General features: G+C 35.6%; 1 protein-coding gene across 1 annotated transcript in view; it reads right to left on the bottom strand.

Annotated features, from left to right (window-relative positions):
* Window positions 1–5,465: 5,465 nt before the first annotated feature.
* The window catches only part of LOC128651475 (butyrophilin-like protein 10), a 40,312-nt gene continuing 22,240 nt past the window's right edge, over window positions 5,466–23,537 (bottom strand). Inside the window, exons 3-4 of the mRNA XM_053704516.1 lie at window positions 14,575–14,853; window positions 5,466–5,755 (exon numbers count right to left, since the gene is read on the bottom strand). Of these exons, the coding sequence (XP_053560491.1) occupies window positions 5,721–5,755; window positions 14,575–14,853 (314 nt within the window). The 3' untranslated portion in view covers window positions 5,466–5,720. The remainder of the gene's footprint in view (window positions 5,756–14,574; window positions 14,854–23,537) is intronic.

Genomic DNA, 23,537 nt, shown 5'->3' with positions numbered 1-23,537 from the left:
AACTGCCTTTTTTCTGAGGACGTATGGCGTACGTCCTCGGTTTTTAAGGGGTGAAATAACGTATTTGTATGTACAACTTTGACTACAGAATAATGTATACAACCCAGTGACTGAGGTAAAACTACCCTGGTTTAAATACATCATTCTCTCTAATATAATGCACATTTACCGTTCACATCAGAGGATAAATAAGACACCGATCAGCAGTGAACATTACTGATTGTTTAAAGGGACATTCCAGACAAAATCAGAATCCACATGGATGCATTTCAGTTCAGAAGGGATGCATTTTTGTCATATAAATGTATTAGTAGACACGTGCACGATCAAAACATTTGTTTAGATTCTTTTTTTTTTTTTTCCGGTTAGATATAGTCGGATTTATTCAGTATGTGTCGGTAATTTCTTTAGGTTACCTTCGTGACACACCGAATTTGGAAATTCAAATTCATTAGAAAATCTTATCGAATCATTCGTAATTTCAGATCGATTTGTTATTTCGGGAAAATTAGTTATATTCCGTTAAATCGTTTTTTCTGAACTTATTTGTTTTCTAATCAATTCGATAATTGATAATATTAATATATTTATTACACTGCTAAAATGACTGTAATATTAATAAATACATTTAATATTTCATTTAAACATTTATCCTTATTATTCATATTCAGACTGTGCAGCCAATCAGGCAGCATGACAATTATGCTTGCATCACCCTGCACACTATAGCCAGCCACACCCATGTAACTGATCTCTTAGGCCTAGATTTGGAGTTTGGCGTTAGCCGTGAAAACCAGCGTTAGAGGCTCCTAACGCTGGTTTTAGGCTAACTCTGGTATTTGGAGTCACTCAAAAAAGGGTCTAACGCTCACTTTTCAGCCGCAACTTTTCCATACCGCAAATCCCCTTACGTAATTTGCGTATCCTATCTTTTCAATGGGATTTTTCTAACTCCGGTATTTAGAGTCGTGGCTGAAGTGAGCGTTAGAACTCTAACGACAAAACTCCAGCCGCAGGAAAAAAGTCAGTAGTTAAGAGCTTTCTGGGCTAACGCCGGTTCATAAAGCTCTTAACTACTGTACTCTAAAGTACACTAACACCCATAAACTACCTATGTACCCCTAAACCGAGGTCCTCCCACATCGCCGCCACTCGATTAAATTTTTTTAACCCCTAATCTGCCGATCGCCAACTACGTTATCCTTATGTACCCCTAATCTGCTGCCCCTAACACCGCCGACCCCTATATTATATTTATTAACCCCTAATCTGCCCCCCACAACGTCACCTCCACCTGCCTACACTTATTAACCCCTAATCTGCCGAGCGGACCTGAGCGCTACTATAATAAAGTTATTAACCCCTAATCCGCCTCACTAACCCTATAATAAATAGTATTAACCCCTAATCTGCCCTCCCTAACATCGCCGACACCTAACTTCAATTATTAACCCCTAATCTGCCGACCGGAGCTCACCGCTATTCTAATAAATGTATTAACCCCTAAAGCTAAGTCTAACCCTAACACTAACACCCCCCTAAGTTAAATATAATTTACATCTAACGAAATTAATTAAATCTTATTAAATAAATTATTCCTATTTAAAGCTAAATACTTACCTGTAAAATAAATCCTAATATAGCTATTATATAAATTATAATTACATTGTAGCTATTTTAGGATTAATATTTATTTTGCAGGCAACTTTGTAATTATTTTAACCAGGTACAATAGCTATTAAATAGTTAAGAACTATTTAATAGTTACCTAGTTAAAATAATTACAAAATTACCTGTCAAATAAATCCTAACCTAAGTTACAATTAAACCTAACACTATACTATCATTAAATTAATTAAATAAAATACCTACAATTACCAACAATTAAACCTAACACTACACTATCAATACATTAATTAAATACAATACCTACAAATAACTACAATGAAATAAACTAACTAAAGTACAAAAAATAAAAAAGAACTAAGTTACAAAAAATAAAAAAATATCTACAAACATAAGAAAAATATTACAACAATTTTAAACTAATTACACCTACTCTAAGCCCCCTAATAAAACAACAAAGCCCCCCAAAATAAAAAATGCCCTACCCTATTCTAAATTACTAAAGTTAAAAGCTCTTTTACCTTACCAGCCCTGAACAGGGCCCTTTGCGGGGCATGCCCCAAGAAGTTCAGCTCTTTTGTCTGTAAAAAAAACATACAATACCCCCCCCAACATTACAACCCACCACCCACATACCCCTAATCTAACCCAAACCCCCCTTAAATAAACCTAACACTAAGCCCCTGAAGATCTTCCTACCTTGTCTTCACCATACCAGGTTCACCGATCGGTCCTGAAGAGCTCCTCCGATGTTCTGATCCAAGCCCAAGCGGGGGGCTGAAGATGTCCATGATCCGGTAGAAGTCTTCATCCAAGGGGGGCAGAAGAGGTCTTCCATCCGATTGAAGTCTTCATCCAAGCGGGGCAGAAGAGGTCTTCCATCCGATTGAAGTCTTCATCCAGGCGGCATCTTCTATCGACATCCATCTGGAACGGAGCGGCAGCATCCTGAAGACCTCCGACGCGGAACATCCATCCTGGCCGACGACTGAACGACGAATGACGGTTCCTTTAAATGACGTCATCCAAGATGGAGTCCCTCAAATTCCGATTGGCTGATAGGATTCTATCAGCCAATTGGAATTAAGGTAGGAATATTCTGATTGGCTGATGGAATCAGCCAATCAGATTTAGCTCGCATTCTATTGGCTGATCGGAACAGCCAATAGAATGCGAGCTCAATCTGATTGGCTGATTGGATCAGCCAATCGGATTAAACTTGATTCTGATTGGCTGATTCCATCAGCCAATCAGAATATTCCTACCTTAATTCCGATTGGCTGATAGAATCCTATCAGCCAATCGGAATGCGAGGGACGCCATCTTGGATGACGTCATTTAAAGGAACCGTCATTCGTCGTTCAGTCGTCGGCCAGGATGGATGTTCCGAGTCGGAGGTCTTCAGGATGCTGCCGCTCCGTTCCAGATGGATGTCAATAGAAGATGCCGCTTGGATGAAGACTTCAATCGGATGGAAGACCTCTTCTGCCCCGCTTGGATGAAGACTTCAATCGGATGGAAGACCTCTTCTGCCCCGCTTGGATGAAGACTTCTACCGGATCATGGACATCTTCAGCCCCCCGCTTGGGCTTGGATCAGGACATCGGAGGAGCTCTTCAGGACCGATCGGTGAACCTGGTATGGTGAAGACAAGGTAGGATGATCTTCAGGGGCTTAGTGTTAGGTTTATTTAAGGGGGGTTTGGGTTAGATTAGGGGTATGTGGGTGGTGGGTTGTAATGTTGGGGGGGGGTATTGTATGTTTTTTTTACAGGCAAAAGAGCTGAACTTCTTGGGGCATGCCCCGCAAAGGGCCCTGTTCAGGGCTGGTAAGGTAAAAGAGCTTTGAACTTTAGTAATTTAGAATATGGTAGGGCATTTTTTATTTTGGGGGCTTTGTTGTTTTATTAGGGGGCTTAGAGTAGGTGTAATTAGTTTAAAATTGTTGTAATATTTTTCTTATGTTTGTAGATATTTTTTTATTTTTTGTAACTTAGTTCTTTTTTATTTTTTGTACTTTAGTTAGTTTATTTCATTGTAGTTATTTGTAGGTATTGTATTTAATTAATGTATTGATAGTGTAGTGTTAGGTTTAATTGTAGGTAATTGTAGGTATTTTATTTAATTAATTTAATGATAGTATAGTGTTAGGTTTAATTGTAACTTAGGTTAGGATTTATTTGACAGGTAATTTTGTAATTATTTTAACTAGGTAACTATTAAATAGTTCTTAACTATTTAATAGCTATTGTACCTGGTTAAAATAATTACAAAGTTGCCTGTAAAATAAATATTAATCCTAAAATAGCTACAATGTAATTATAATTTATATTGTAGCTATATTAGGATTTATTTTACAGGTAAGTATTTAGCTTTAAATAGGAATAATTTATTTAATAAGAGTTAATTAATTTCGTTAGATGTAAATTATATTTAACTTAGGGGGGTGTTAGTGTTAGGGTTAGACTTAGCTTTAGGGGTTAATACATTTATTAGAATAGCGGTGAGCTCCGGTTGGCAGATTAGGGGTTAATAATTGAAGTTAGGTGTCGGCGATGTTAGGGAGGGCAGATTAGGGGTTAATACTATTTATTATAGGGTTAGTGAGGCGGATTAGGGGTTAATAACTTTACTATAGTAGCGCTCAGGTCCGCTCGGCAGATTAGGGGTTAATAAGTGTAGGCAGGTGGAGGCGACATTGTGGGGGGCAGATTAGGGGTTAATAAATATAATATAGGGGTCGGCGATGTTAGGGCAGCAGATTAGGGTTACATAGGGATAATGTAAGTAGCGACGGTGTCCGGAGCGGTAGATTAGGGGTTAATAATAATATGCAGGGGTCAGCGATAGCGGCAGAATAGGGGTTAATAAGTGTAAGGTTAGGGGTGTTTAGACTCGGGGTACATGTTAGAGTGTTAGGTGCAGACGTAGGAAGTGTTTACGCATAGCAAACAATGGGGCTGCGTTAGGAGCTGAACGCGGCTTTTTTGCAGGTGTTAGGTTTTTTTTTCAGCTCAAAGAGCCCCATTGTTTTCTATGGGGGAATCGTGCACGAGCACGTTTTTGAGGCTGGCCGCTTGCGTAAGCAACTCTGGTATCGAGAGTTGAAGCTGCGTTAAATATGCTCTACGCTCCTTTTTTGGAGCCTAACGCAGCCTTTATGTGGACTCTCAATACCAGAGTTATTTTTATGGTGCGGCCAGAAAAAAGCCGGCGTTAGCTACGCGGGTCCTTACCGACAAAACTCTAAATCTAGGCCTTAGTTTTGTAGCATAATTTGTAGCCGCATTTTTCGATCGCGCACATGTCTAATACAAATACATAACCAAACTAGTCCAACACCGAACTTAAAACTGTTCAATCTCACTCATATTTTAATTATTTGTTAATTATATCTCATTATCTACTGATTTAGTGGTTCTTTGGATTTAATAATATTATTTACACCAAGTCAGACAACTGTGCCACACACATCCGAATAACTCTGAACGATTCAAATCTTTCAGAACAAATTCATTCGGATTAGTAGGATTTCGGCAAGGATTTGATTCGGATATTCGAATAGGTCCGAAGCTCTGAATTTGACCAAACGCACATGTCTATGTATTAGCAAAAATGCTTCTAATAAAAGCTATAGCTGTTTGTGTATTTAAGTATGTACCGTGCACCAGCATTTTAAGCACAGCACTTATTCAGAGAGCCTAAAGTGCTTGTACCATCTGGTAATGACTCAGTTTGTTAATTGCTGACATGATACAGCCCCACTGGCACTCTGAGCAGCTGGTGCACTCAGAATATCTATCTATGTGTCACATGCACGTGCAGAGAAAAATGCTAACATTAAAACCGTGATAACTTTTATTTTTTGCCAATACATGTATATTACAAATATGTTTCTATTCAAAGATGTCATTAATCTATGTGCTTTTAAATTTTGACTGAAATGCCCTTTAATTGCAGTATTATCCTTTGTCAGATACACTTGGGAGCGGCATCATTAGTAATAATGTTTATTGAAAATGATCTCTTGAAGAACAAAAAGCCCCTCTGTCTGTGGGACATTCTCTCTCTGAGGGAGGGGGCGCGATGTGCTTCTCAGAACTCCCCATATTCACGTAGGACCCCTTTCTCTGTAACAAGATGGAGAGACCATAGATAATGTCACACAGTGATTAGTTTAGTTGTGTAGTACTTGCTCTGTGCAGGGAATACAGTACATATGGAAAATTGTGTAAAAGCTTGTGGTATTAAATTCAACACATATACATTATTAAGCCCATTTATCAAGCTCCGTAGACTCGCCAGAAACAGCAGTTATGAATCAGCGGTCAAAAGACCACTGCTCCATAACCCTGTCCGCCTGCTCTGAGCAGGTGGACAGGAATCACCACAATTCAACCCGATCGAGTACGATCGGGTTGATTGACACGTCCCTGCAAATCTGCAAGCGACGACATTGCACCTCTAGCTAGTGTGAGCTGCTGGTGCAATGCTGAATACGGAGAGCGTATTGCTCTCCACATTCAGCGAGGTCTTGCGGACCTGATCCGCACTGTCGGATCAGGTCCACAAGACCTTTAATATATAGGCCTCTCTGTACTATGCCTCACTGACAGTCTAAAAACAACATAACAATTTGTCACTGAGCATCTCACAAAATATACAAACGCACAAACACTGGTACGCACTGTTTTACTAACTTACTATACAGACATACACACTGGTACGCACTGTTTTACTAACTTACTATACAGACATACATACTGGCATACAAACTGTTTAACTAACTTACTATATATACATACACACTGGTACGCACTGTTTTACAAACTTACTATACAGACACACACACTGGTACACACTGTTTTACTAACTTACTATACAGACATACACACTGGTACGCACTGTTTTACTAACTTACTATACAGACATACACACTGGTACGCACTGTTTTACTAACTTACTATACAGACATACACACTGGTACGCACTGTTTTACTAACTTACTATACAGACATACATACTGGCATACAAACTGTTTAACTAACTTACTATATATACATACACACTGGTACGCACTGTTTTACAAACTTACTATACAGACATACACACTGGTACACACTGTTTTACTAACTTACTATACAGACATACACACTGGTACACACACTGTTTTATTAACTTACTATACAGACATACACACTGGCACACACACTGTTTTACTAACTTACTATACAGACATACACACTGGTACGCACTGTTTTACTAACTTACTATACAGACATACACACTGGTACGCACTGTTTTACTAACTTACTATACAGACATACATACTGGCATACACACTGTTTAACTAACTTACTATATATACATACACACTGGTACGCACTGTTTTACTAAATTACTATACAGACACACACACTGGTACGCACTGTTTTACTTACTATACAGACATACACACTGGTACACACTGTTTTACTAACTTACTATACAGACATACACACTGGTAAGCACTGTTTTACTAACTTACTATACAGACATACACACTGACACACACACTGTTTTACTAACTTACTATATATACACACACACTGGCACACACACTGTTTTATTAACTTACTATACAGACATACACACTGGCACACACACTGTTTTACTAACTTACTATAAACACATACACACTGGCACACACACTGTTTTACTAACTTACTATACAGACACACACACTGGCACAACCTGTTTTACTAACTTACTATGCAGACATACACACTGGTACACACTGTTTTACTAACTTACTATACAGACACACACACTGGTACACACTGTTTTACTAACTTACTATACAGACACACACACTGGTACACACTGTTTTACTAACTTACTATACAGACACACACACTGGTACACACTGTTTTACTAACTTACTATACAGACACACACACTGGTACACACTGTTTTACTAACTTACTATACAGACACACACACTGGTACACACTGTTTTACTAACTTACTATACAGACACACACACTGGTACACACTGTTTTACTAACTTACTATACAGACATACACACTGTTTTACTAACTTACTATACAGACATACATACTGGTACACACACTGTTTTACTAACTTACTATACAGACATACACACTGTTTTACTAACTTACTATACAGACATTCACACTGTTTTACTAACTTACTATACAGACACACACTCTGGCACACACACTGTTTTACTAACTTACTATACAGACATACACACTGGCACACACGCTGTTTTACTAACTTACTATACAGACACACACTGGTACACACGCTGTTTTACTAACTTACTATACAGACATACACACTGGTACACACACTGTTTTACTAACTTTCTATAGAGACATACACACTGTTTTACTAACTTACTATATAGACACACACACTGGTACACACACTGTTTTACTAACTTACTATACAGACATACACACTGGTATACACACTGTTTTACTAACTTTCTATAGAGACATACACACTGTTTTACTAACTTACTATACAGACACACACACTGGTACACACACTGTTTTACTAACTTACTATACAGTCACACACACTGGTACACACTGTTTTACTAACTTACTATACAGACATACACACGGTACACACACTGTTTTACTAACTTACTATACAGACATACACACACTGTTTTACTAAATTTCTATAGAGACATACACATGGTTTTACTAACTTACTATACAGACACACACACTGGCACACACACTGTTTTACTAACTTACTATACAGACCTACACACTGTTTTACTAACTTACTTTACACACTGACACACACTATTTTACTAACTTACTATACAAACACACACACTGATTTACTAACTTACTATAGAGACTTACACATTGATTTACTAACTTACTATACAAACATACCTTCTGGCTGAAATGGTAGCTTACTGACTAAGAACTAGGTTACAAGTGAGGCACAAACATTTTTGCGCAAGAGATATTGTGTTTTTGCGATCCGTTTTAATTAAGCTTATATTACAAGTTGAACAAAATTGCGATTGCTCTAGCTATAGTGTTTGCGCAAGAGAGTGGGGTGTTTAGTTATTTTCCCACTTTTTTTTCTCCATTGACTACTATGGACGAATACGTGAATGTGCACGTGATATTTGATGTTCAGATTTTTGAGCTAGTTGCGTTACTGCTTGCGCAAAATAAGTTATTTTTAACTTGTAATAGAAGCATAACCCGACTAGTGCAAAAAGCTTTACTCTAGCATGGTTTCCGCGATTTTGAAAATGCAATACACCGCGCCACTTGTAATCTAGCTCTTAATACATAAATGCACACCTGCACACCTGCACACTTTGAAGAATCAAGTAAATATTGCAGATTTTTCATGACACAACAGACTCCATGTTGTTTTTATAACCTACTTGTGGCTCGTCTATTATGACAATAAATTTTGTTTTTCTCAGTCTTGCTGACTGAGTTTTTCAATCAATATATTTTTTATTATTCAAGGTAGTTCTGCTCATTTTACTTCCTTAGGCTTTATCTTGTCGCTTATTTCTGTAAATAAGTGCAATTTATAACCTTGATTATAGTCTAGGAATGTTGGGGTAAACATAAATAAATTAAATATTTTTCTTAAATTTTTACCCTGTATGCGAGAGCCATCTACTGTCAGAACAATAGTATTTTATCTAATTAATTTTATGTTAATTAAGATTAGATATTATAATCAATGACTCCTCCTAGAATAGAGAACGGTGATATATAGGGTCTATCCCAATGGGAGGGGTTTGTTTCCCTGTATATGGATGGTCACATCATATATGGAATTGGTAATTTGCTAACTAACTACAGAGGTCTGAGATTATTGGATTATAACTGCTGAGACTAGTTTAGCCTACTTGGACAGACCTACGACCTGACAGCTTTATTCTTGTTTGCAAAGGGGGAATTTATTTACTTTGGTGATGTATGAAATTAAGTCACCTTAAATGTTAATATCTTTAAGATTTACACCTTACATTTATTTAAATATATTTGTCTATTTTGAAAATATGATTTAATTATCTTTACAGTTTGGTTTCTACGTTAATTCTGTTTTCCTTATGTAACTGCTTTAATTGATTATTATAGGATTATAGGTTATTTCACTGTATATACTTTGGTTACTTCTGATTATTTTCCAATCAAAATCTTTTAATAAAGCTAATTTTTGTTATTCATCTGGTGTCGGTATAATTAATAAACTGATAACAACCAAAAGGATTCAGGTTTTTTTTATTATCTTTAATAAGTTATAAGAAGGTGTGTCATTAAAAATTACACGCGTTTCTCCTAACACATAATATACTTTTATAACATCTTGGAGGCATAGCAGAGAGTTGAAATAGTTTATTGATTACCAGTCAAAAGGAGGATCCCGTTGTGGGTAAATTTTACCTTTTTAAGGAGAATCCTATAGTATATCCAATCCAGGAGAAAGATTGCACTGAAAATGAGGACCGTAGGATCTTATTTAAGTATAAGTCTAAATTTAGTCTTAAAAATGGTTTGTTAGTTTGGACAACTAATAGTGGATCTATACAGTGGTTTGTACCTACTTCTTTTAGAGGTCTTATGCTGCAGCATGCCCATGATGCACCAACATCAGGTCATCATGGGGAAAGAATTACTTATGAAGTATTGCGTGATTATGTGTATTGGCCACATATGATGAAAGATGTTCAGACTTATTGTCAGGAGTGTTTGGTTTGTTCACAGTTCCAACCAAGTTCTCCAACCCACAGGGCACCTTTGCAAAAAATAGGTATGTCTCTCCCATGGTCCGATTTATAAATTGACTTTGTAGAACCACTTACAAAGACATCACGGGGCAATCAATACATGTTAACTGTTACATGTATGTTTACCAAATGGGTGGAGTTTCCTCCATCCCCTAATTGTAGGTCTGAAACAGCTGCTGCTTTATTAATCAATCATGTTTTCTCTAGGTTTGGACTTCCTTAGAGAATTGAGTCTGATAGAGGTACTAATTTCACAAGTGAAGTGATGAGAATAATGTGGTCTATCCTGGGGGTGAAAAGGAAATTACATATTTCCTACCGTGCTGCCTCGAGTGGTGGAGTTGAACGGTATAATCAGTCAGTTGTAAATGTTTTGAAAAAGTTTGTGAAGAAATCGGGGAAAGATTGGGATATTAAGTTGCCTTTGGTATTGATGGCTATTGGATCCACTCCTAGTACTGCGACAAAAATGTCTCCTTTTGAACTAATGACAGGTAGAAGGATGGTACTGTCATTTGTTGTATCGTACTCAGGATCAGAGTCTGATCAATGCAACAACAACCTATCAATATGTTGAAAATTTAAGAAAACATTTGCAACAAGCATTTGCCTTTGCTCAGAAAAATTTTGAGAAAGCCGCAATATGTGCTAAAACATATTATGACATGAAAACCACAATGAAAGAATATGAGGTAAATGACCAAGTTTATCTTTACAATTTTCTTAGAAATCAAGTTAGAGAGAAGAAGTTTCTCCCATCATGGAAAGGGCCGTATGTCATTACTGATAAGCTTTCACCTGTGGCATACAAGATTTTGATTCCTACAAGTGGGAAGTCAATAGAAAAGTGGGTACACATTAACCAATTGTGTGCTTGTCACCCTAGTTCAATAAAAATTTGTATCTTGTACTTAATGTTTTTTTCCCTATTACAGATAAATATCACCTCCCAGTTGGGTTTGGATTGATGAGATCCAGGATGTTGGCAGTCATTTGGACCATCCTGTTCCTGTTCCAGGGTGTCTCAGTTGAGATTCATGTACAGCCTGTGATAGAACCTGGTCCATCTTCTGTGATCACACTTGATGAATCACCTGGTTTCCTGATTACCAACCGGAAAGTTCTCTCCAAAAAGATATTCATCAGTTTGGCTCCTAAGGTTGCTATTGAAAAGTATTTTGATGTTTCCAAAGTTGAATCATCAGAAATACAATTTTGGTATCAAGAACATGGTAAAAGGATCCCGTTTACTACTAAGGAAATATTGGGGCACTTGCAGAAGTCTTTTCCTGGTGGATCTTACAATGTACAATCACGTACCAAATGTTCACCTGGAGTTATTGCTGGACTAGTTGCAACATCCGTTATCGGGTTTTTCAGCTGTTACTGCCGTGGCTGTGTCTGATTCCATTTCCATCAGTAAATTTGAATCATGAAATGTCAATTTGCGTAAACAGATGGCAACCATGATGGAGGTTTTAAATAAAAATAAAAGGAGAGTTTGTCAGACATGATGGAGATTGTTAATGATACTGTTGTCAGGGTTCTGTCAGGATCTCTAGCTTCACTATGTGATAACGCAACCCCCTTTCCCTTTAAATGCACCTTGGTCATACATCCAGGTGCTTAGTATTTTCATCAGTTGATTTCAAGCAAGTTGGTTTACTGAGCTTCCAGCACTGTTGCTAAACCTCTGACCATTCAGCTTGCTTAACTGTGTGTTTTTTCAGCACGCTGACATTATCTATCCACTGTTATTCGCCTAACTTCTCCTACTAGTCTTTTCAGACTGAAGTTGTGATTAACCCTCAGCCTAACTACTGGACGAGAGTTGGTTCACTGGGTACGTCTGAATTTGCAAGCAAGTTTACAAGACTTCTCCGCAAGAGACATAACCACTCGCAGCACTAAGAGGACTAGTGAGATCTGGTACCTTGCTCAAACATAGGAATTCAGCTTACCGAAAGACTACCCGATCTGGTAACTCCGATCATGGAACTTGGCTCCTCCCACTAGTGACATCACAAACAACGTCACTAGCATTCCAGTTACCATTCTCCAAAGGATAACTGCTCACTGGTATCTCCCGGCACAGAACTTGACTCCTCCCACTAGTGACGTCACCAACAACGTCACTAGCACTCCGGTTACCATACTCAAAAAGGAATACTGCTCACTGGAATCTCTGATCACAGAACCTGACTCCTCCCACTGATATCATAGGATACGTCACCAAATTTCCAATCCTTTACTGCCTAAGTATCTACAGAATTTACCACTGAAGCAAATTGCAGTTCCAGTTGCTTCTGTAAGTTAAATTGTTAATAGAAAACAAGCATACTACTAAAACACCTGTCCTCAGTCAGCTCCTGTGAGTTTCTAGACTGTAAGGTTCCAATTCTAACAACTCACCTTAACCTCATTACCTTTCTGACACATAGAAAGTTAAGTAAAAGGGTGATACAAACAAAACATTTTATTTAGTCAGCTACTGCAGTTGTGATTTGTTTCTTCCCATAAAAGGTTACACAAAACTGACAACTCTTGTGACCAGCATTAATTTGCATTTAGGTCTTTCTATCCGCGCTATAAAGGTTCAATATAAGCATGAACTAATTCAGAATGAACTGTTACGTTTTTTGGACCCAGTATTTTACAGGAAACTGTTTAAAAAAGATCCACAATGGAATTGAGAGTCTTGTTGAGGGACGTATTCCATTATATTTTGTCAACAAGGATATTATAAGAACAATGCTCTTAAGAGCTTATGGAAAGGATGTCTGCTTAGCTACTCTATATTGATTCCAAAAATATGGAACTTTGTTTTCTAAAAAAGGTGCCACATATGTCATTTAATGATATTTATTAATTGAAAACTGTACATAAATGTGGGTACTTGGAAAAATTATATACATGTCAATTTTTTATATATTCATCGTAGTTTGGAATTGTGGGTATAAGAATTTCAAGAAGGGATAATATTCTCCTCCTCTTAGTCTTCGGATGGTTGACCATAACAATCGCCCATATAATACAGTGATCTAGACTAATCTCATCCATCATAGTTGGAGTACGATAGTCTAGATGAAGGGCAATATGTAATGCATTTTTCATGACACAACAGACTCCGTGTTGTTTTTTTAAAGCCTACTCGTGGCTCGTCTATTATGACATTTAATTTAGTTTTTCTCAGTCTTGCTGACTGATAAGTTTTTCAATCAATTTATTTTATGTTAATTAATGATTTAATATTATAATCAATGACTCCTCCTAGAATAGAGAATGGTGATATATAGGGTCTATCCCAATGGGAGGGGTTTGTTTTCCTTTATTTTGGAACTGGTCACATCATATATGGAGTTGGTAATTTGCTAATCAACTACAGAGGTCTGAGATTATTGGATTATAACTGCTGAGGCTAGTTTAGCCTACTCGGACAGACCTACGACTTGACACCTTGATTCCTGTTTGCAAAGGGGGAATTTATTTACAAAGTAAATTTATTTACTTTCGTGATGTATGAAATTAAGTCACCTTAAATGTTAATATCATTAAGATTTACACCTTACATTTATTTAAAATATATTTGTCTATTTAATCAGGTAAATTAATTGTTTTATAGCTTTGTGTTTTTCTTTTGATAATTCCTACCACCTGGTCTTATTAGTTGACAATAACACTGGGTGAATCAGGAATTGTGATAAATTATTATCTGATGGTTTGTCATGATTATTAATCTACCTGATTCTCTGCAATTACCTTAAAGGGTTTATAATCAAATATTGAGTTCTTATTATTATGCCAATTTTTGTGTTATTTTGAAAATATGATTTAATTATCTTTATAGTTTGGTTTCTGCGTTAATTCTGTTTTCCTTATGTTATTGCTTTAATTGATTATTATAGGACTATAGGTTATTTCACTGTATATACTTTGATTACTTCTGATTATTTTCCAATCAAAATCTTTTAATAAAGCTAATTTTTATTATTCATCTGGTGTCGGTATAATTAATAGACTGATAGCAACCAAAAGGATTCAGGTTTTGTTTATTATCTTTAATAAGTTATAAGAAGGTGTGTCATTAAAAAAATACGTGCATTGCTCCTATCACATAATATACTTTTATAGATTAGGGTAATCATAACAGCACTTACTTAGCTTCCTGTGCACAGTGCGGGCCCGGCGCGCCTTCTTGGCATCACGTATAAGGCAGCGATATATCTCATGGCTTTTGGCTCCATTCAGCGTAGAAGAAACACGATGATTGCCGTCCTGCTTCTCCTCCAGCACATGCATTGTAGAGTTCACAGTTATGTCTTCCTCTCGTCGGTTCAGCCATTTTACTATTGGAACCTTGTACCAACCATTGGAAATACAGCGTGCTACAGTAGCATTGTCTACGGTGTCAAATTGCACTGGCGGCTCTTCCTCTTCTGAAGGATAATTACAAAATCTATTGTCACTAGATGTGTAAATGAGTGGATCAGAAATAGCACAACATATACACATTTAACCCATAAAATACTGACATATTAACATTTACTGAAAAGGACAAGATCAAGAATAAATGAAATGCATTTGCAGGTATATTGTTTTATTTACTTAATCAATATTATAATGGCCAAACGATTTTCAGATTGAAGTTAATGAAAACAAATAAATAAAAGGCAGTTGTTATCTGTAGTTAGCATATACAGTATATAGTAAATGCAATAATGTACCTATATATATTTAAAGAATACATACATCAATGTAAATATTCAAACAGCTTGATATACTGGTATAAGCCATGATATATATATATATATATATATATATATATATATATATATATATATATATATATATATATATATATATATAATCATACCTAGGTAGGCTCAGGAGCTGAGCGCTAGCTACTGATTGGTGGCTGCACATATATGCCTCTTGTCATTGGCTTAAAGGGACACTTTCGTGATTCAGATAGAGCATGACATTTCAAGAATCTTTCTAATTTAGTCCTATTATCAATTTTTTTCAGTCTATTGGTATCTTTATTTGAAATGCAAGAATGTAAGTTTAGATGCTGGCCCATTTTTGGTGAACAACCTGGGTTGTCCTTGCTGATTGGTGGATAAATTCATCCACCAATAAAAAAAATGCTGTCCAGAGTACTGAGCCTAAAAAAAAAAAAGCTTAGATGCCTTCTTTTTCAAATAAAGATAGTAAGAGAACAAAGAAAAATTGATAACAGGAGTAAATTAGAAAGTTGCTTAAAATTGCATGCTCTATCCGAATCATGAAAGAAAAAAATTTAGATTCAGTGTCCCTTTAACAATAAGTTCAGCTAGTTACCAGTAATGCATGCTATTGAAATATTACATTTGAAAAATGAATGAACATACAAAATAAACTATTTTAAATTATCCATAGAACTTATATTAAATACATATGTATACTTATCTATATGTATAGATATTTATTTTTCAAAAAAATCCATCAGATATAATGTAGATAGAAATATGTATTTATGAATAAATACAACATATTCTTCTATGTGAAGAAGACTGGAAAGTGAAATGTTAATATTTTCATGTCGGGTTAGCGCACACGAAAATGCGATCGTGTTTACGTGGCAGTAGAGTGTTTTTTGTTTTACTTTTCCCTCTCTATTAAAGCCTATGGGAAAATATGTTAATGCATTCGTGATATTCGAAGTTTGGCTTTTTACACACGTCAGGTGTCCTTTTACTTTCAACTTGAAATATGAGTTGTATCCGATGCACGGAAAAAAAACCTACTTCTAGTGGAGTTAGCACATGAGCATCAGTGATAATTACAGAACCACTCGTAATATAGTCCAAAATGTGGCTATTGGTTGTCGTCAGGGGATCGTTGTTACCATAATGATCATATGATAGATATAAAGACATAAAACTCCTTATGTAAGTAACAGGACCACGTCTTGTAAATGAAGGGTCTTTATAGGTTTCTATGGTAAAATGATTACAAAGGCCTCTTCAGCATTGTCACAACCTAAATATCAGGTGATTACTGTTGTCATGACGACACTATTTTAGCTCACGTGTTTGGGTTTTGGGTTTCATATAAGGGCTGTTATGTGTGTTGTAAGTTCCTTTTTTCTCACTCTTACCCCATACAGTAAATATATCATTTTTATGGCTCTTTTTTTATGAAATCTGGTCTCATATCCCACTGTATTTAATGGAAGATTGTAGGGGGCTCTAAAAGTGCCCCCCCCCCCCCATTACACACTGTACTGAGGCTGGGGCAGGTGATCATACTTGTATAAAGAGAGGGAGATAGAAACTGTATCTTGATATTATGTTGTACATTTAATACAGTTTATACTGTTTACATTAAAAATGATTTTTCCTGCATACAATAAATAAGATTTTTTTTGTGGTGTAGTGTAAAGTTGCATTTTGCTGCATATTTTAACCCCTTATGCCATCTGGATGTAGGTACTTCGTCACACAGTGATTTGCACAGCCTACTGTGTAGAAGTAGTAGACTTAGACAGCGGAGGCTGCAGCTGGGGAAGAAGGCATCTGCCTTCATATAATAAGAGAGTGCTGATCGTGCTCCCTTACTATAAAAAAGCAGATGACAGATCGTTACAGAGAGTGACACTGTCTGTGTCACTCTCTGAAATGATCCTCTTGGTGGCCAGTGTGAGTGGTGAAATTGAAGGAGGGAGGCAGCTCAGTGAAACAGAGGAGGGGGTGGGGTTCCCTACACATGGAAAACATGTTAGGCAAGGCAGAGGGAGGAATGGGACACTTCACTACAGAAAAGTGATCATGGATGGAGAGGGTGAGGTGGTCCCCTACACTATAGAAAAAATATTTAATACATATAAAATTATAACAAAGATGGTGTAAAATTATAACAAAGATGGTGGGGAGTAGTGTGAGGGGGAAGGGTTAAAGAGCTGTTTATGAGGTGTGTGAGTGAGGACGGATCACTACACTATATATATATATATATATATATTTTATTTTTTTTATTAAATGTTTAAAAAATAAATAAATAAAATTCCTAAACTGCTTAGTGGCAGATTGTCTGACAGTCCCTAAAATGGTGGTGACCAGTGAAAGGGGGGGTGAGGGAGTAAAGACAGCTATTTGGGAGGGATCAGGAAGGGATCATAGGGTGAGAGGTGTGATCTAGGAGGGTAAATATTAACCTTACAAGCTACATGTAATAATGCCCATGATGATCATCTATAAATTACTGCGCAGACTAAGTGCATGTTCAGTATACCTCCCAGTTGGTAACAACCAGTAATAGATAAATGGTGAATAAAGTTGTAAAGTTATTTGTGCTATGCTGCATTCATATACTAATTTTAAATAATAAGACTGCAGCATTGCATAGCCTATGTATGCATAATGTGGGCTAGATTAAGAATGGATCGCTATTTAGCATTCCCACTCATGCTTTTTGTACTCGTTTGGTTGCGCTCGTATTATGAGTTGAAAGTTAAAAGTTAGTGCGAGAGCAGAAACCCAACGCATGCAAAACGTGTAACTTCGAATATTGAGACCATATTAACGCATTCTCCCAAAGACTTCAATGGAGCATGAAAACTGGGGGAAAAAACACCCGTACTCGTGGGCTAACCCAATAGCGTTTATTCAAGTTCATTTAACCCGACATGAATTATGAATAATTCACATTCCAATTTTCTTCACAAAGATATTTATATGTTTATATATGTCTGTAAATACATGTATACACATATAAATATATATATATATACATATTTATATACACGCACTCACATGTATACACATATAAATATATATATATATATATATATATATATATATATATATATACACACACACTCACATGTATACACATATAAATAAATATATATATATTTATATACACACACTCACATGTATACACATATAAATATATATATATATATATATACACACACTCACATGTATACACATATAAATAAATATATATATATATATATTTATATACACACACTCACATGTATACACATATAAATAAATATATATATATTTATATACACACACTCACACGTATACACATATAAATAAATATATATATATTTATATACACACACTCACATGTATACACATATAAATATATATATATATATATATATATATATATATATATATATACACACACTCACATGTATACACATATAAATATATATATATATATATATATATATATATATTTATATACACACACTCACATGTATACACATATAAATAAATATATATATATATATACACACACTCACATGTATACACATATAAATATATATATATATATATTTATATACACACACTCACATGTATACACATATAAATAAATATATATATTTATATACACACACTCACATGTATACACATATAAATAAATATATATATATTTATATACACACACTCACATGTATACACATATAAATAAATATATATATATATATATATATATATACACACACTCACATGTATACATGTATACATATATATATATATATATATATATACACACACTCACATGTATACACATATAAATAAATATATATATATATATATATATATATATACACACACTCACATGTATACACATATAAATATATATATATATATATATATATATACACACACACTCACATATATACACATATAAATATATATATATATTTATATACACACACTCACATGTACATACATATACATATTTAAACAAGTATATGCATGTATCGCTATGTTAAAGCCCTTTGCAGTTCTTTTTGCAGTTTTTTTTTTCCCTAACACCTGAGATATCTTTATCTTTATAACATTTGAATGTAATATTTTTATTAAAGGGACACTGAACCCAATTTTTTTCTTTCGTCATTCAGATAGAGCATGCAATTTTATGCAACTTTCTTATTTACTCCTATTATCAAATTTTCTTCATTCTCTTGGTATGTTTATTTGAAAAGCAAGAATGTAAGTTTAGATGCCGGCCCATTTTTGGTGAACAACCTGGGTTGTTCTTGCTGATTGGTGAATAAATTCACCCTTCAATAAACACAAATAACCCAACATGCTAGAGTGCCCCCCATAATTTTGCCGTGCCAATAATAAAAAGTTCAACTTTTAGACTTATTATTTTTATTTAACATCTTAAACTTGACTGCAGGGCCCACGGTTGAAAATTGGGAGGTAGGAGGGTAGATAATCCCTTTATTACCCATTCCCCAGTTTTGCATAACCAACACAGTTATAATAATACACATTTTTCCTAATAGTTACATTGTAGCTAGCTTAGGGTTTATTTTTATTTTACAGGCAACTTTGTATTTATTTAAAGTAGGTAGAATAGTTATTAAATAGTTATTAACTATTTAATAACTTCCTAGTTAAAATAAAGACAAATATACCTGTAAAATAAAACCTAACCTACGTTACAATTAAACCTAACACTACACTATAATTAAATTAATTCCCTAAACTAAATACAATTAACAAAAAATATCTAAAGTACAAAAACCCCCCACTAAATTACAGAAAATAATAAAATAATTACAAGATTTTTAAACTAATTACACCTAATCTAATCCCCCTAACAAAATAAAAAAGCCCCCCCAAAATAAAAAAGCCCTACCCTACACTAAATTACAAATAGCCCTTAAAAGGACCTTTTGTGGGGCATTGCCCCAAAGTAATCAGCTCTTTTACCTGTAAAAGAAAAATTACAACCCCCCCAACATTAAAACCCACCACCCACACAACCAACCCTACTCTAAAACCCACCCAATGCCCCCTTAAAAAAACCTAACACTAACCCCTTGAAGATCCCCCTACCTTGAGAAGTCTTCACCTAACCGGGCCGAAGTCCTCCACGAAACCATCAGAAGTGGTCCTCCTGACGGGCAGAAGTCTTCATCCAGGCGGCATCTTCTATCTTCATCCATCCGGCGCGTAGCGGCTCCATCTTCAAGACATCCGACGCGGAGCATTCTCTTCTTTCGACGTCTTCTTGCTGAATGAATGTTCCTTTAAATGACGTCATCCAAGATGGCGTCCCTTGAATTCCGATTGGCTGATAGAATTCTATTAGCCAATCGGAATTAAGGTAGGAAAAATCCTATTGGCTGATGCAATCAGCCAATAGGATTGAAATTCAATCCTATTGGCTGATCCAATGAGCCAATAGGATTTAGCTCACATTCTATTGGCTGAATGGAACAGCCAATAGAATGCAAGCTCAATCCGATTGGCTGATTGCATCAGCCAATAGGCTTTTTCCTACCTTAATTCCGATTGGCTGATAGAATTTTATCAGCCAATTGGAATTCAAGGGACGCCATCTTGGATGACGTCATTTAAAGGAACATTCATTCAGCAAGAAGACGTCGAAAGAAGAGGATGCTCCGCGTCGGATGTCTTGAAGATGGAGCCACTCTGCGCCGGATGGATGAAGATAGAAGATGCCGTCTGGATGAAGACTTCTGCCCATCTGGAGGACCACTTCTGCCGGCTTCGTGGAGGACTTCGGCCCGGTTGGGTGAAGACTTCTCAAGGTAGGGTGATCTTCAAGGGGTTAGTGTTAGGTTTTTTTAAGGGGAGATTGGGTAGGTTTTAGAGTAGGGTTGGTTGTGTGGGTGGTGGGTTTCAATGTTGGGGGGTTGTAATTTTTTTTTACAGGTAGCTGATTACTTTGGGGCAATGCCCCGGAAAAGGCCCTTTTAAGGGCTATTTGTAATTTAGTGTAGGGTAGGGCTTTTTTATTTTGGGGGGGCTTTTTTATTTTGTTAGGGCGATTAGATTAGGTGTAATTAGTTTAAAAATCTTGTAATTATTTTATAATTTTCTATAATTTAGTGGGGTTTTTTTTTGTACTTTAGATACATTTTTTTTAATTGTATTTAATTGGTTTAGGGAATTAATTTAATTGTAGTGTTAGATGTAATTGTAACTTAGGTTAGGTTTTATTTTACAGGTGTATTTATTTTAACTAGGTAGTTAATAAATAGTTAATAACTATTTAATAACTATTCTACCTAGTTAAAATAAATACAAAGTTGCCTGTAAAATAAAAATAAACCCTAAGATAGCTACAATGTAACTATTAGTTATATTGCAGCTAACTTAGGGTTTATTTTATAGGTAAGTATTAAGTTTTAAATAGTTTTAAATAGGAATCATGTAGTTAATGCTAGGAATATTAATTTAGATTTATTTAAATTATATTTAAGTTAAGGGGTGTTAGGGTTAGATATAGGTTTAGTGGCTAATAAATTTAATATAGTGTCGGCGACATTGGGGCGGCATATTAGGGGTTAATAAATGTAGGTAGGTGGCGGCGGTGTAGGGGGCGGCAGATTAGGGGTTAATAAGTATAATGTAGGTGGCGGTGGGCTCCGGGAGAGGCGGTTTAGGGGTTAATAAGTTTATATAGTTGCGGCGGGGTCCGAGAGCGGCGGGATAGGAGTTAATAATTTTTATTTAGGTGGCGGCGGTGTCGGGACAGCAGATTAGGGGTTAATAAGTATAAAGTAGATAGCGGCGGTGTAGGGGGGGCAGATTTGGGGTTAATAAGTATAATGTAGGTGGCGGCGGTGTAGGGGGCGGCAGATTAGGGGTGTTTAGAATCGGGGTACATGTTAGGGTGTTAGGTGTAAACATTCCCATAGGATTCAACGGGATATCGGGCAGCAGCGAACATAAGCTTTCGCTGCTTACCGACTCCCATTGATTCCTATGGCATCAGCCGCCTCCAGGGCGGCGGATTGAAAACCAGGTACGCTGGGCCGGAATAGTGCCGAGCGTACCTGGTAGATATTTGATAACTTCCAAAAGTAGTCAGATTGTGCCGAACTTGCATTCGGAACATCTGTAGTGACGTAAGCATCGATCTGTGTTGGACTGAGTCCGGCGGATCATATCTTACATCACCAAATTCTACTTTTGCCGGTTTGTAGGGTTTGATAACTAAGGCGAATCAGGCTCGCCACAAATACGCTGCGGAATTCCAGCGTATTTGCAGTTGACGGCTTGATAAATAGATGCCATAGACTAAAGGTTTATTTCTTTTAAATGATTAATGTAGTCAGCTATTTTCCTTGTTTCATTTTTAATATTTTTGTCTAAATGCTGATCCTTTAAATGTAAGATGAAAATGTTGTCCCTTTAATTCCTCTTGAAAGAACATTTACTCAAAAAATGAAACACAATTTAGAAGTAACTAATATATAATTTATATATATAACACAATGTAACCTCAGACCCTAGTTGTATTACATAATTCAGGTAACTAATATATAATTTATATATATAACACAATGTAACCTCAGACCCTAGTTGTATTATATCATTCAGGTAACAAATATAAAATTTATATATATAACACAATGTACCCTCAGACCCTAGTTGTATTATACCATTCAGGTAACTAATATATAATTTATATATATAACACAATGTAACCTCAGACCCTAGTTGTATTATACCATTCAGGTAACTAATATATAATTTATATATATAACACAATGTAACCTCAGACCCTAGTTGTATTATACCTTTCAGGTAACTAATATATAATTTATATATATAACACAATGTACCCTCAGACCCTAGTTGTATTATACCATTCAGGTAACTAATATATAATTTATATATATAACACAATGTAACCTCAGACCCTAGTTGTATTATACCATTCAGGTAACTAATATATAATTTATATATATAACACAATGTACCCTCAGATCCTAGTTGTATTATACCATTCAGGTAACTAATATATAATTTATATATATATCACCAAATGTACCCTCAGACCCTAGTTGTATTATATCATTCAGGTAACTAATATATAATTTATATATATATCACCAAATGTAACCTCACACCCTAGTTGTATTATATCATTCAGGTAACAAATATAAAATTTATATATATAACACAATGTACCCTCAGACCCTAGTTGTATTATACCATTCAGGTAACTAATATATAATTTATATATATAACACAATGTAACCTCAGACCCTAGTTGTATTATACCATTCAGGTAACTAATATATAATTTATATATATAACACAATGTACCCTCAGACCCTAGTTGT

This window comes from Bombina bombina, chromosome 3 (assembly GCF_027579735.1).
Source record: "Bombina bombina isolate aBomBom1 chromosome 3, aBomBom1.pri, whole genome shotgun sequence".
In the NCBI taxonomy this organism is placed as follows: Eukaryota; Metazoa; Chordata; class Amphibia; order Anura; family Bombinatoridae; genus Bombina; species Bombina bombina.
Note: the sequence above shows the minus strand (reverse complement) of the source record. Positions and strands in the feature narration are given on the sequence as shown.